At 40.2% G+C, this 14,026-nt stretch overlaps 1 protein-coding gene across 1 annotated transcript in view; it reads right to left on the bottom strand.

The window, feature by feature from the left end:
- Positions 1-3,722: 3,722 nt before the first annotated feature.
- The window catches only part of ISOC1 (isochorismatase domain containing 1), a 114,508-nt gene continuing 104,204 nt past the window's right edge, over positions 3,723-14,026 (bottom strand). Inside the window, exons 4-5 of the mRNA XM_086961120.1 lie at positions 7,791-7,907; positions 3,723-5,714 (exon numbers count right to left, since the gene is read on the bottom strand). Of these exons, the coding sequence (XP_086817246.1) occupies positions 5,568-5,714; positions 7,791-7,907 (264 nt within the window). The 3' untranslated portion in view covers positions 3,723-5,567. The remainder of the gene's footprint in view (positions 5,715-7,790; positions 7,908-14,026) is intronic.

Here is a 14,026-nt window from a genome sequence, read left to right as displayed (position 1 = left end):
TTTTGGATTCCTTTTCAGGTCTTTCAGAGCCAGGCTGTGGCGTCGGGCAATCAATCTATCTACAGGAGCCCCTGTGTTGGGCCTGGACCAGGTGCCCAAAAGTATGTCAGTTGGGGCTTCATTAAACGGCAGCAGGGGCTCTGAAGAGCTTGCTGCCGTTTGAAGCACCTCTGTCAGGAGGTTAGTCCTGACTGCAACGGTAGGTAGCTCACGGCTGAGAGCCTCGAGCGCCCTATGCAAAACCACTGCATAAGACGCTCTCTCATCGGTAGCCACAGTAGGAGGAGACAACATGCCAAGGTCTGGTGAGGTATCCAGATCACTGGCTTTCCCCAGTTACTCTCTCCAGTCTGGTCCATAGCCCAACTGGTCAGTTAAAGGGTCTCCCGGCCCCTACAAGTCCTCCTCACCCTCCTCTGCCTGCCAATCTGGTCTAAAAAAGCCAGGGAGAAAAAGGGCACAATAGTACCCATTGATGCCGGATCTGGCGTCGGTCGATGCCGGTCCGGCTCCGTGTCTACGTCAGGATGGAGGCCCGGGTTATCACCGGCTGGGGACATAACCGGTGTCAGCTGTGGTGTGGTGCCGGTGGAATCGGTGCCGGGGAAGGTGTAATGAGGTCGACCGGCGCTGATGCGGATCCAGGCCTGGATCCAAGGGGACCGTGCCTGGATCTAAGTGGACCCTGCTGTGCCGGAGCTGCCGGCATCGAAGGCCCAGGGCCCCCAGCCGGGTCCGCTGGGCCCAACGGGGCCCAGAGTCAGGATGCCCAAAGATGGCATGCATCACTTTGTAAAATTGGCGAAGGTGTTCAGAGGTCTCTCCGGGTCCCGGGAAGGGAGGGAAACCCAGAACCGACCCTATGAGCTCTGCACCCGGAGCCGCAGGAAGGGCACCACCCACATCCCTTGTTGCGTCGGTCAACAGACGGGGAGAAGTGGAAGAGCGACGATGCTTCTTCGACTTATTCTTGTGCTTCGGCTTACGTGGCCCTGAGTGTGAAGACTTGGAAGAATGATGAGGATGACTCTGCAACTGGTCCCTCAACCTCCCACGCAACCGGGAAATTTAACGTCACGGATCCGACTGCTGGACCTCGAGTTGGCTACAGGAATCGCAAGCCTTGAAGCCAAGCATCCCTGACGTGCACCAGGAATCAAAGACTTGAAAACGGTGTCGACAAAAGTCGTCAAAAAAACAGTCAGAAAGTGACTGGAGGTACCGCTCTCTCCCATTCTGCACTAGCTGGCGTGGAAAAAGAAAGAACTGACGTCAGCATGCGAGGGGTGCGTCTAAGTAGCTACTGCGACATCATCCCGGCGACCACGACGCCATTGACGAACGCGTTCCCAATGGATGCCACCTTTCGACACGTAGGGCTACTGCTGACAGAAAATGTTCCGGATCCAGTCGGATGCCTGGGGGTAATTCTATGGTAAGGAATCTATAACTAACTGTTTCTTTCAGATTTAATTGCTACTATATACCACATCTATACAAGCATACCCCAACCGGTCAGAATAAATAACAAGACAGAAAATATAAAATTAGAAGGAAATATAAAGTTAACCCTAAACACACCAAATGAAAGAAAACATGACAAAAATAAAATAAAACCAATACACACAAAAAATGAAGTAGTAAGAAATGTAGATTTACTTTAAAAACGTTAAGATAGCAACCATATCTATAACACAAATGATACAGATAGTTATATTCAAGGACGAACAATAACAGACTAAAGGTTTACCCAACATATTCTTCAATGGCCCTGCACATTGGTCCCTTGTAACCCTGGTGATCCGGCAGGAGTTCTGGGTTAACTTTTAACGCCTTAACCGCAGCGGTTTTTCCACCGCGGTGCGGGCGTTCTAAAGGGAGGGCAGGGCTGCGTCGGCCATTGGCCGATGGCAGCACAGAACAGGTTAAAAACGGTTTGCCTGTGCCTAGTAGCAAGCAAGTATTTTTACTTCAGTGAACGGATATAATACCATTTTGAACCTTGTAAATTAAACAGCCTAGCCACATCAATTAAGATGTGTCGATAGAAAGATTGCCTGCCTTACTGAACAAGGGCAAGTGATGTATATTAAACACAATATTGTGATTAGTTTTCTACATTTAGACTGCAAATCTGATAAGTAATGAAGCAAAAAAGTAAACAGATTGAAGCTGATGAAACCGATCAAAACACGTTTACCTGCAAGGCCACAGAAAATTACACTTTTCTAAGCATACCTCAGCGCCAACACATTTTTTCTAGGATGAATTTCTGACAGAACAGGTGGCCAGACCGAAACCACAAGACAGAAATTTAGTTAAAAACAGGTCAGCAAAGTAGGTCAGTGACTGCTTTTCTATCCTCAGTGTTGCTCTGCTCCCTATATTATCATAAGTCTGATTAATAGCAAATACGTACATACTAGGTATTCTGTGTATCAGTGAAAAATAAGCAGGCCAAAGTGATAGCAATACAGATCAATACACAATGAAGCATGGAGGCCACACAGTGGCATGTAAAAACTAAAGTAAATGGGCTATTTGCAGCTAAAAAGCAGGCAAGAATGGGAGTGTATTAATCAGCAGATATTGTACATGAGAGCATAACATGCCACTGCTTGCAAAGTAGATATGTATCATATTTACACTGTTAGAGTGGATGTATAGTTGGGATACAGCTAAACATGGGATACATGACAAATTCTATATAACTATCTGTAAGGCTGGAATTGCATTTGCTCAGTAGAGTGGAGGCTTTGCAAGCTTCTGGCCATACCCGCTTTGGTGGCTAGCAGAAGGGTTTCCAAAGATGTGGGTATTTATTGGAGGGTGTGACATCTCTGTAATGGAAAGTAATGAATGTATGACGTTACAACGCATACATTTACAATGCATGACTTTACAATACAGTTTTTATATTGTAACATCCTTTACAATGCATTCTTTTACATAGCATGCCATTGTATTGCATTTTCAGAAACTACTTTTACAACGCATTCCATTACATCGCATTATACCTTTACAACGCATACCATTACAATGCATACCATTACATTGCATTTAAGGTGATGTGTTGGATAGTATAGGGGTAAAAATGACTATTCTAATGCCAGTGAGTGCAACAGTAGAAATGTTGGATAGTGTAAGGGTACTATGTGTTGTAATGGTATGCATTGTAATGACTTGCGGTGTAATGCCTGCGTTGTAGTGACATGCATTGTAATGACATGCATTGTAGTGACATGCAATGTAATGGCTGCGTAATAATGACATGTGATGTAAAGAATTTTGCGATGTAACGACTGCTATGTAAAGTTAGTGAGTTGTAATGACTGTTGTAAAGGTTGTTTCCCAAAGTAATAAAGGACTATTATTCAGGAGCGATTGGTGCTTTTTATTAGAAGAATCGACAACAAAGACTTGTTTTGATTAGTATGCATAATGTGTCACATCAAGACTCGTCAGGTGCTAGGCTTAGTCTAAGAACACACAAGAATAAGGATTGAACACAAAAAAATATGCCATCTGTTAATATTATGAAGTCTGTATATTTAATGTTGTAGGGATGTAAACGCAGGCAAGCAATGGAATGGATTTCAGATACCCAAGAAGTAATTAACCTAAAAATTACAGCGCCCTGTCCCCTTCACAATAGGACCGAGGCAACCTTTTACATATTTTAATGTATTGTTTTGCACTACACAAAAATTTGCCAACCAAAGTTTTAAAAATACATTTTATTTGCTGTTGACAGAATTGTACATACAAGAAAATGGAGGGACCATCAGAATGGGTTTTGGGAGCCATTGTACGGGTTAAGATGTGAGGGGATAGCACTTGAACAAATCAGAAACAACGCTCCAATTCAAAAACTTCAGTTTGCGTGCAAAATATATACCTTTCATGTGAAAGTAACAATTTTGATTCCATAAACAAGTTTTGTTATTGAAAATGACAAGTGGTGACAAGTGGTGAAACATGGTAAACTGGAGTGAGAAAAACATGATTTGGCATTGGTAACACCAATGAAAAGACCCCTGCCCCCTCCCCCCAAACCCTCCCCCTGCAGAACGTAAAAAAGAGCCCCTAATTCTACCATAACGCTGAGATATTCATTGGTCTTAGACTGAACTGGAAACCCGCCTGCGTCTAAGGGCCTGCAGGGGCCTCTGTTCCACCCATGGCCTGGATTGAATGTACTGCTGCAAAGGTTGATTTTGTGGACTGTTCCAAAGCATACGTTTAGGTCCGGTCTGATTTTCTATACCACTTAATGAAATACTGAATTTCATTCCCTCCTTAATGTTTGCAATGTGACCAACATTTGGATGGCATAATTCTGTCGTGCAAACAGTATTGCTTCGATGAGCACAAATCCGAGAGTACAATCGGATTAACCATTTTGTAGATTAGTGAGTTATTCTGAATGGGGCACTGGAGTCCCATCCCCATTAATGACTATTTCCAGATGGATCGGGGGACTGAGCTAAAGAACATTAAAACAGGATTAGACAGTCATTGGTTTGAGCAGATCCAATCGTTGCACTCCGCCGGATCTGCTGGAAGCAATCATCAAAGCAAAATGTAATCTGATCTGCAATGCTTTTTGTAGAACACAAGTTCTGCTCTATCAGAACAAACATCAACGTCTAAGATCATCTGGCAATTAAAAATGTGCTTGCAGTTTAATTTCTAAGTGATTTCGTTTACATTACAATGCAGAGTTCAGCATTTCACTACAGGGTTAACCAGCACCCTGACATACCACACGGCTTCATGCCATTTTAAAATCAGAAACTCTGTCACCTCACTGATAAATACGTTTCAAACCACTGTGCCAACAAACTGAATATATGAAGTTTACATGCATGGCGCCGACGGCCCAAAACATGCCTCAGGCACACCCTTTTATTTGTCACAGTTTTAGTTACATTTTCAGAATGAGACTGTGTGCCTCCCAGTCCAGGGAAAATTGCAAAATAAACCGAAGTCTAGGGGTTTGCCTGTCTAACTCATCTGGAGACACAACAGTCCGAAAAAGATACTTGCTGAAAAATAAAAGACCAGGAAGATCGAATATGCACACAGTTTCCTTCACACATCATTCGGGGTACACAGTTTACCATTAAAAGTACTTTTTATACTACACAAACCTATTTTACCTTCCAGGCACACAAGAGTTAAAGAAAGAAAAAACACTATAATCGTTATCTGGACAGAAAAAATTTTTACACAAAGATTACAGTGTTAAAAAGGTTTATCAAAAAATGATATGCATGTGTCAAGTTGTGTTACAATCACATGGTACAGCACAGACATTGGACAGGCACATCTGTTGACTTACTTGCAAATAAATTACAGTAAACATTGGGAAACGACAAGGTTCCACTTACAAAATATTTGACAATGAGAGAATGACTACAGAGAACAGTCTTCGAAGATAGTACATCAGAAAACCTCAGTAACCGTTGTAGAGAGCACCACGTCTTCCAATGTGGCGTGTACGCTTCTTGAGTTTCTTAGTTCTCGCTTGATGTTCACTACGAGTTCCACGACTGTGCTCTTTTCTAAACTTTGGAAAGGAGTCCGGATTCTGGAGCACTTGCTTTAATAAGGTTTTGGATTTCTTTAAATTTTGGATGGTCTTTATCAGCTACCAATTGCAGAAGTACTGCTTCACTGGTGGTAACTATAATCCCATTGCGGGCGAGGCGCTGCAAAAAAAATGGCCAGACAAGAACAGTAAATTGGCAAATATGAGCTGATATGTAGACTTCAATAATAATTCTAAAATCAATTAGAGAGGAAAAGACAAGTAATCAAAATACTCAAATTCTACTGCCTTTTGCAACTTTTAAGTAGCTCAACATTGGGAGCAATATTGTGATCAGAAACCTGAATAATGATTTCCGATTTTTGCAGAATAAAGAATGTACTGGAGTAAAATAATTCAACACTGGGGGCTAAATACAATAGCCATGGAATGAACAGTCTGCTAACAGTAATTGACCTAAATAAGCTACTATTCCTTTCACCATTACTGAATCCGTCAAACGAGAATTGAGGGCAGGCCTAACGAGGCGAGAATAGCTTGGTGTAGGACCTTAGACAAGCACACGCTTAGACATCCGACAAACATCCTCTTTCTTTCCATGTGTCAATGAAACAAAAAATCCGCCCTTTCACGATAATGAATACTGTTGCAAATTATCACCAAAATTCCTTTATAAAGTGATTTTTGTAATTTTTGGAAAAATGTTCTTATTAAATTGTAATGTTGTGGCCTGACTAGGTTTAGACATTTTAAAATCTTTATTGTTAGCTGTGTTGTTAATTAGTGATTTGCTGCACATGCACCACTTGCTACCAAAGCAGAGCCAGGGATTCTTCAAACAATTCAGTTCATTTTGAGGGTCAGACTGTTTGGGCCGTGTGGAAACAGAGTCCGCTTACATCAGTAAAAAGATCCTTCTCCTCCCACCCGCACACTAACACTCCCATTCCCTAATCACCTACCTCTATATATTTAAGAACATCTTCCACACTTATCCACAGACTTAATTACTAAAGAAAGTCCATACTAAGTAGGTAATTACGATTGCGGAAGGCCCGTCACCGCCAGGCATGCGGTGGCGTTCCTTCCGCAATCTGACCACGATATTCCCCCGCCACATTATGATGGCGGCGATAATCGCGCTCGGACCGTGGTGGACGCAATGACCGTCCACCACAGGACTGCCACATGCAATCATACAGATTGCCTGGCAGATGGTCCAGATAGCCTAATATGGTGGCGTGCCTAGCAGGCACCGTCCACCAAATTAGGATGCTGGCTACAGCTGGCCTTTCCATAGCAGCGATGCCGACATGGATAAGCTGGTGGGGATTTGTTATGGGGGCCTGTTGCGAGCCCCCATTGTGTTGGGGGAGGTGTGGGTGCACTGGAGATTTCACAGAACTACGTGGCAGGCACCGTGTGGTGCCTGCCATGTAGTGCAGTGAAACGCATATCCTGCCTTTGTGTCATTGCGGCGGGTGCTAAATGGCAAGATGCGACCGCCATGGTGGTGGTCGCATCCTAATCTGGTGTGCAGGACCGCCGCATGCATGTCAGACGGTCCCTGTCACCACCAGGATGGGGGACGGACTCCAGTACATCCGCCATCCTAATGACTCCTTAATTCCTACAGAAAGCAAAGAAATGAACACTAACATGTTTTTATTTGGGGTACATGAGTGGCGGGCAATGATGGAACAAATAGACCTGTTGGTACAGAAAAGAGTGAACCGAGAGAATATAGGATTTCTAAAATTAATTAAAATGAGTCCTATTTTCTACCCCAATATTGGTGTATTTTACTCAATGTGTGAAACCGACATATAGAGGGCTTGGATAACAGGCATTTTTGAAAAGATTCCAAGCACTTAAGACTGTTACTTACCGGAGACTTATGTTACTCATTCTGGATACTGAATTTTGGTAAATAATCCACATTGAACTAAGTTGTGTGTTTAACGAACAGCTAAATTAATAAATCTGACACTTCGCCTTTCGACCTTCATAATTTTAAAACAGCTATTTTATTTAAAAAAAAACATGTAATAGTATGATTCTGTTTCTTATTAAATCGGGGGCTATCTTTGCACTGTACAATATCATCAAAATCGATCACCTCTAACGTCAACAATGAAAATAATATGACAAGGTTGAGATCATTGCTAAATTATCCATTGCGAAAATAAATGATAATATACTGTGCTAATCTCACTAACACCAGGTGATATGTTACCTCTAGTGCAAACATTCTGTCCATCATACTTCTCGAGGATGAGGCATCAGCCACAATGTGAACCTCCACTCCTCTTCCAAGCAAATCCAGTGCGGTCTGTTGAATGCATACGTGTGTCTGAACAAAACAAAACAAAATTTGAGTCAAGGCCTTGAAATAACAGGACAACAGTCATAGCGATTCCATATGGTATGCAAAGGACTTTGCCTCTTATCTTTACAACCATATTTTATTATCATCATCAAAATACAGACCTTGAGGTTTAACCCAGGTACCTGTGCAAAAGATGGATGCAAACACACTGTCCACAAATTTTTGGATATCTCACCAGCATCATGTAGTCAAATATAATCATACATAAAAAATACATATATGTGGTGCAATTTACAAACTGAATTTTTTTTATACTTCTGTAGTAGTACCCAACTACTACAGAATGCAAACCTGCGGCCGGAGGTCCCTGCCTCCGTCACGCTCATATTTTCTCAGTGAAGTTTGCAGCACAAGTAGGTGTATATTCTTGCAGTAAGTGAGGTTGGGACAAGGAGGAGTGGATGGAAAAGGAAACTGTGAATACTTACTACTTAATGGGAGAGGGTCAGGGAAATTGACGGAATCATTAATGGAGGCATGTGTAAATACAAGCACCATTGCTACTATCAAACTTACACTTCTAAAGTTACTACAGCCCACAATGGGTCATAACAGGCTCAAGTGTACTCCAGCCCAGCCTTGGAGTAAGTAAAGCACCACATATGAACTCTCATAGGTACTGTAACACACAATCATAGAAAATTATGAAGGCAGGGAATAATGTAACATCCCATAGGACATAATGTATTTTGAATTATTTAAATCATTTCAACAATTAAAGGACAGTGTTTGTGTGTTTAATTAAATATTTTGGTATTTAATAATAAACGTTAAAACTTAATAAGAAAGATAAATGTATATAAATTCAACACAACCTTTCACAAAATGTATTACATATTAAATACAACAAAAAATGTTAGAGAGGGTGGGATTGCTCTTATATGTATTAAGATCATTTCAAAATAAATATATTTAAATTAGTTTTTAACGCAAATTTAATGACTTAATGTATTGTAACATTTTATTAGTTCTAGGTTAATGATAGATATTTTAAATTAATCTACATTCATAAAACTGCAATATTTTTAGAATAAAAAATACATTAAAAAAGTGTAATCATGTTTCCCTATTCTTTACCATAAGGATATCTCCACCTAAGTGTGCAAAGTTACTAGTAAAATCTTTGCACTTCTAAATCTGGTTGTCTGAGTCTTTACTCTCAGATTTGGAGGGACAGAGCCTACACAAGGCTTCTCCAATGAGTAGACGTGGAACAACTAGTAGTTTTCCAGCAAGCTGGAAGTAGGTCTGCTGTGTGCAGCCCAGCCTACTAAATAAGAAACTTTTGTTTAAATTAAATAATATATGTATCCCAAAAAAAAAAAGAAAAGTGTGCATTGGAGATGAAACTTAGTGTATTTTCAGAGCTCATAAGCTAAGGGTTGAAAAAAAGATTAACAACATATATTTAAAGCTGAAATTTGAGTGAAAACCTATGCAATATTATTAATACCTTGGTGCTAGGGGCATTTCAGCTATGAATGTCATTTATTTCCCAAGTAGAGGCATTCCAAACTGAAAAAGCCTTTTTATATATTATTGCTAGCAATTCTGTTTGATGCACCGAGGTGATTACTGCCGGTAATCTTGCATGTGGTGGCCACCGCTAATTTAATCTTGTCTGACAGAGTCACTCTTAGAACAAATTGTAAATTGTCCTGAGCACAACTCAACATGTAATTCAAAGAAGTCCAGTCAATCTTCTTTTCTCACAGTGATTTTATTCTTGAAGTTCGATAAAATCTTCAGCTTAATCACAAGTGACTCCTTCCGATCATCTATAGCCAACACGTGTTTCGTCAGTTGTGATGCCTCCGCATCTGACTTCTTCAGGGCTATAAGCAGATTTAACAAAGATATTTCTATGTCATACAAAATTATTTACACAGGATCACATTCACCATAACACCCATGTGCTCAACGGTGATCATAAGGTGACTTACAAGTGACTAAATCAGTCGATAGTCAACATCTTAGTTAGTTTTATCATCCAGAGTAAATCTTATACAAGGGGGTAATGATGTAAACACTATTCTACATGTGCAGAAACAGTTATTAAACACTGTGTACAAGCCTTACTTCTAATAAGATTGTGAATGGGCCAAAGACCCCAGGACCTTAATTAAAAAATCCCCATGATGATGCTCCAAAAGAGACGAGCTAACCTATTCAAATATCCGTCCACATTGTTATCAAATACACCGTACTTCACTATACAAGTTTTCAGCATAGCAAATCATATTCAACTGGAGCAAAAACAAAGAAATGGCATAACCATCTATTCTATTCCACAACTAATAGTATACAGCACAAAGAGAAAAACTCACATACTAAACAGTTGATATAAACCCTTACAGTCAGTTTTCATGTAGTCCTCATCCAGGACAAGTAGTTAACAGAGTGTGTGGTCTGTTATCTGTAAATCATACATATATACAGTGTGAGACAACGTTCCGTCTCATTTCAAATTCAAGAGTCTCATATTTGTGCAACTCGATAAGGTCATAATAAATTCCCAATATCCCTTCTATATTCATCATGTCGCCCGGTCAGTTTCTTGTCTAACATACTACAGACACAGACGACTAGTTCTATTGCCCCTTTAGTTCGTCCCAATATTCCAACTTGTTATCGTACCCATTGATCTTAACAATTCAACCTAGATATGGTTGAAAGTAAAATGCCCCAGTGTCCCGTATTCAGTTTGCTTAACTCGTTAAACTTATCAAGTCCACTCGTTCCCCAGCCGATCCCTAAAATGCACATCTTCTATCTTATCTGTATGAACCCATATTCAAGAGATCGCCATACACATCAAAACTCACCCCAACAACAGAGTACTCCTCACCCAAGCAGACCGGCATTGTAATCAAGCGCCATCTTGGGTTTGCTCGTTATATTTATTCCGTTCGTAAGGTCAGTCCACATATAAAGTAAACTATCTATCCAGACCGATCGGCGTTTATCTCAGTCCCATGATAAAAGACCAACTTATTATTACAAAATATAAACATGTACCTGTAATAGACCAAAACAGATCTGGATTTAGCTAAACCAGTATTCGCGGCTTACTCAACATGGCCGCCAGGATACTTCATCCTTAACCACACCATACGTTTACCCGACGCTCCATAACCTGAAAGGATCCTTCTTTACATATCAAAACTTTATTGACAATTTACACATTTACATGTATAAGGAACCAATAGAAAATATTATTAATTCCATATACATCGTTAATATAAAAGGGATGTACTCAAACATTTGCCACTTGAATTATAATACTAATCCGTACGATCGTACATGCCTGTATTCATATAATTAATAACTCAACTGTCAAAACGTCCGTAAGTCTTAATTAATGAAGTGTATGGTCCAAAAAAGATATAAAAAGGAAAGATAATAGCCAAGGTGCTTTACACAGATGTAACAGCCAAATAACTCCATATTATCAAGTTACAATAATTAAAAAACAAAGAGCTCGTCACCAATAGAACATCAACAGGTATTATCCAATCTTGTAGTCAATGATGTAATGACCACATCTCTGTATTTTCAAAGAGTATAGGTAATAACCTTCACTCATTCTCGGGTGTAGCAACCTTATATCATATCCAGAGTTGTTGTTTCAAAATAAAAAACTTCTATAATGTATATCATATGAATATATACAACATATAATAGAAATAATCGCAAGTCAGACCTTATCAGGTATGGAGAAGCAGACATTTGTATCACAAGTTTGCATATAAGGACCAGTAACATCTAATGTGAAATTGACAGCATTTCCACCAAACCTAGTGTCACAGATTAGTTCATTGTTGATGTAATGGTCATACATGGGTATGAGATTAAAACAGATCCCATATTTCCACCTTCTGGCTATCATTTAGGTTTCTTCTGGCAAACACATTTTAGATACCTAGAAAGTATTGTATCTCATGGTCCAGGTTAAGCCCATTTCTCACAGAATACAAAGTCATGATCCATCGTGCCTCATTTTGACGTAACCTCAACTCCCTATTCCCACCTCTTCTACCAATAGGGGTTGTTAGCAAGCCATGAATCCTAAATTGTAGATGTTTAATCTGAGCATTACAGACACTCATGTGTTGCGCTAATGGGCATCTCATATCATTTTGTTTCACAGCTCTAAAGTGTTCTATGATCCTCTCCCTCATACGTCGAATGGTGCTCACTAAATAAATCAATTTACAATTACAGATCAAAACATATACCACATATTTGGTCATACAATCAATGGGATTCATAATTTTAAACTTGTTCGACCCATTAAACTCAAATTCTTTGATACCATCCATAGCTAGTTTGCACAAGCTACACCTACCACATTTGTATGAACCATTACTCAAGGTGTGGAGCCACGTTTCTGTCCTTGCTATTGGGGGGTAGCTGGGACTAACAATTCCTCGTATAGATGTGCCCTTTTTATATGTGATACTTGGATGTTCCTTGACAAAATTACGTAAGTCCCTATCCATCTTCAACAATGGCCAATGTTTCTTCAGCGTACTGTGCAGTTTAGGTGATTAGGGATGATAATTGGTAATTAGTCGTACCGTATCATCCTTTTTAGTAACCACAGTCTTTTCTTTTAGTGCATCACAACGTTTCAAATTCCGTGCTCTGATCTCTGCCTTGACCACTACGTTCCCCATCATACCCTTGTGTGAGGAACCGTGTCTTAATATCTTGCAAATTATGGTCAAAAGTGTCTTCCTAGCTGCAATTCCTACGTAGCATTTCACCATACGGGATGGAGTTGATCTGGCTTTTCGGATGTGCGCTTCCTGCATGAGCAATGAGTTGCTGGAGTTAGGTTTACGGAGCATACGGCTTTGAATTTTCTCACCTTCAATGTACAATTCCACATCCAAAAACACCGACCCCTTCTGACTCTTGGTCATTGTAAATCTCATGTTGTGATCATTACTATTCAAAAACTCAAAAAATGCATAAAGTCTCATTGAGGAACCTGTCCAGATCATTACACAATCATCAATAAATCGACCCCAGTAGTGGATATCCTCTACCCACTGCTATTAGAACACTTAGGGCCAGATGTACGAACCTAGGTGTTTGTGACTCGCGATTTGCCTTTTTTTTGCGACACGCTAATTGCGACTCGCAAATACTGATGTACAACTATTTTTGACACACTCTTTGCAATTCCCAAATGGGTCACGAAGAATCTGCCTCATTAATATTTATGAACCAGGTCGCATTTTGTGCCCCAGGGGGAATGGCTGGCACTAAAAGGGATAGTGGCCTACTGGGGTCAACAGACCATCATATCTGACTGCTTTTTCAATAAAGCATCTTAAAAAACAATTCCTAAATGCAGCCGATTTTTCTTAAAGGATGCATATAAAAAAGAAATAGACTTTCCAGAGTAGGCAGTGGTCCATTTGTGGTCGCAAAACAATCTTACATCCCCCTGCGAACCGCTAGTAGGAGTGCCCTCGGCACATCCCTTCCTAATAGCAACTCGCAAAACCTATTTTGCAAGTTGGTAACAGGTTACCAGCTCGCAAAATAGGTTTGATATATGCTACAATCCTTTTTAGCAGTCACAAACGGGCCGGTTTCCAGTTTGCGACCGCTTAAACTAGTCGTACATCTGACCCTAAGAATATTAGTAGGTCGGATGATTTTTATTGAACATAAGTAGCTCTGAATACAGAGAAGTCTAGAGACAGCTGGTCTAAACCAAGGTGTAAATCCACACTCAGAAATAGTGAATTGCAAAAAAGAGTAGTTACACCTAAGTTTAGTAGAAAATACACAAGTGAATAACTATATATGTGCATGTTTACCTTTGTGAATAGGTCTTTGGATCATCAGATTGGTCTGTTCAACTGTCTTTCTCATTTTGCTTCCATCCACCAGAGCAACCAACATATGGCAATAGGGTCCCCCCACTTCTGCCACTGTCTATCTTCCAATGCAAATGATAACATTTTGCCCTATAACATGAGCACATCTGACTAAAATAAGTACATTTCAGTAAAAGAACTGTTTTCCCAATACTTTGCCAATGGTTTTTTTCTCTCCTTGTGTGT

This window comes from Lissotriton vulgaris, chromosome 3_1 (genome assembly GCF_964263255.1).
Source record: "Lissotriton vulgaris chromosome 3_1, aLisVul1.2, whole genome shotgun sequence".
NCBI classification, from domain to species: Eukaryota; Metazoa; Chordata; class Amphibia; order Caudata; family Salamandridae; genus Lissotriton; species Lissotriton vulgaris.
The sequence above is the reverse complement of the archived record's forward strand: the minus strand, read 5'-3'. Positions and strand labels throughout refer to the sequence as shown.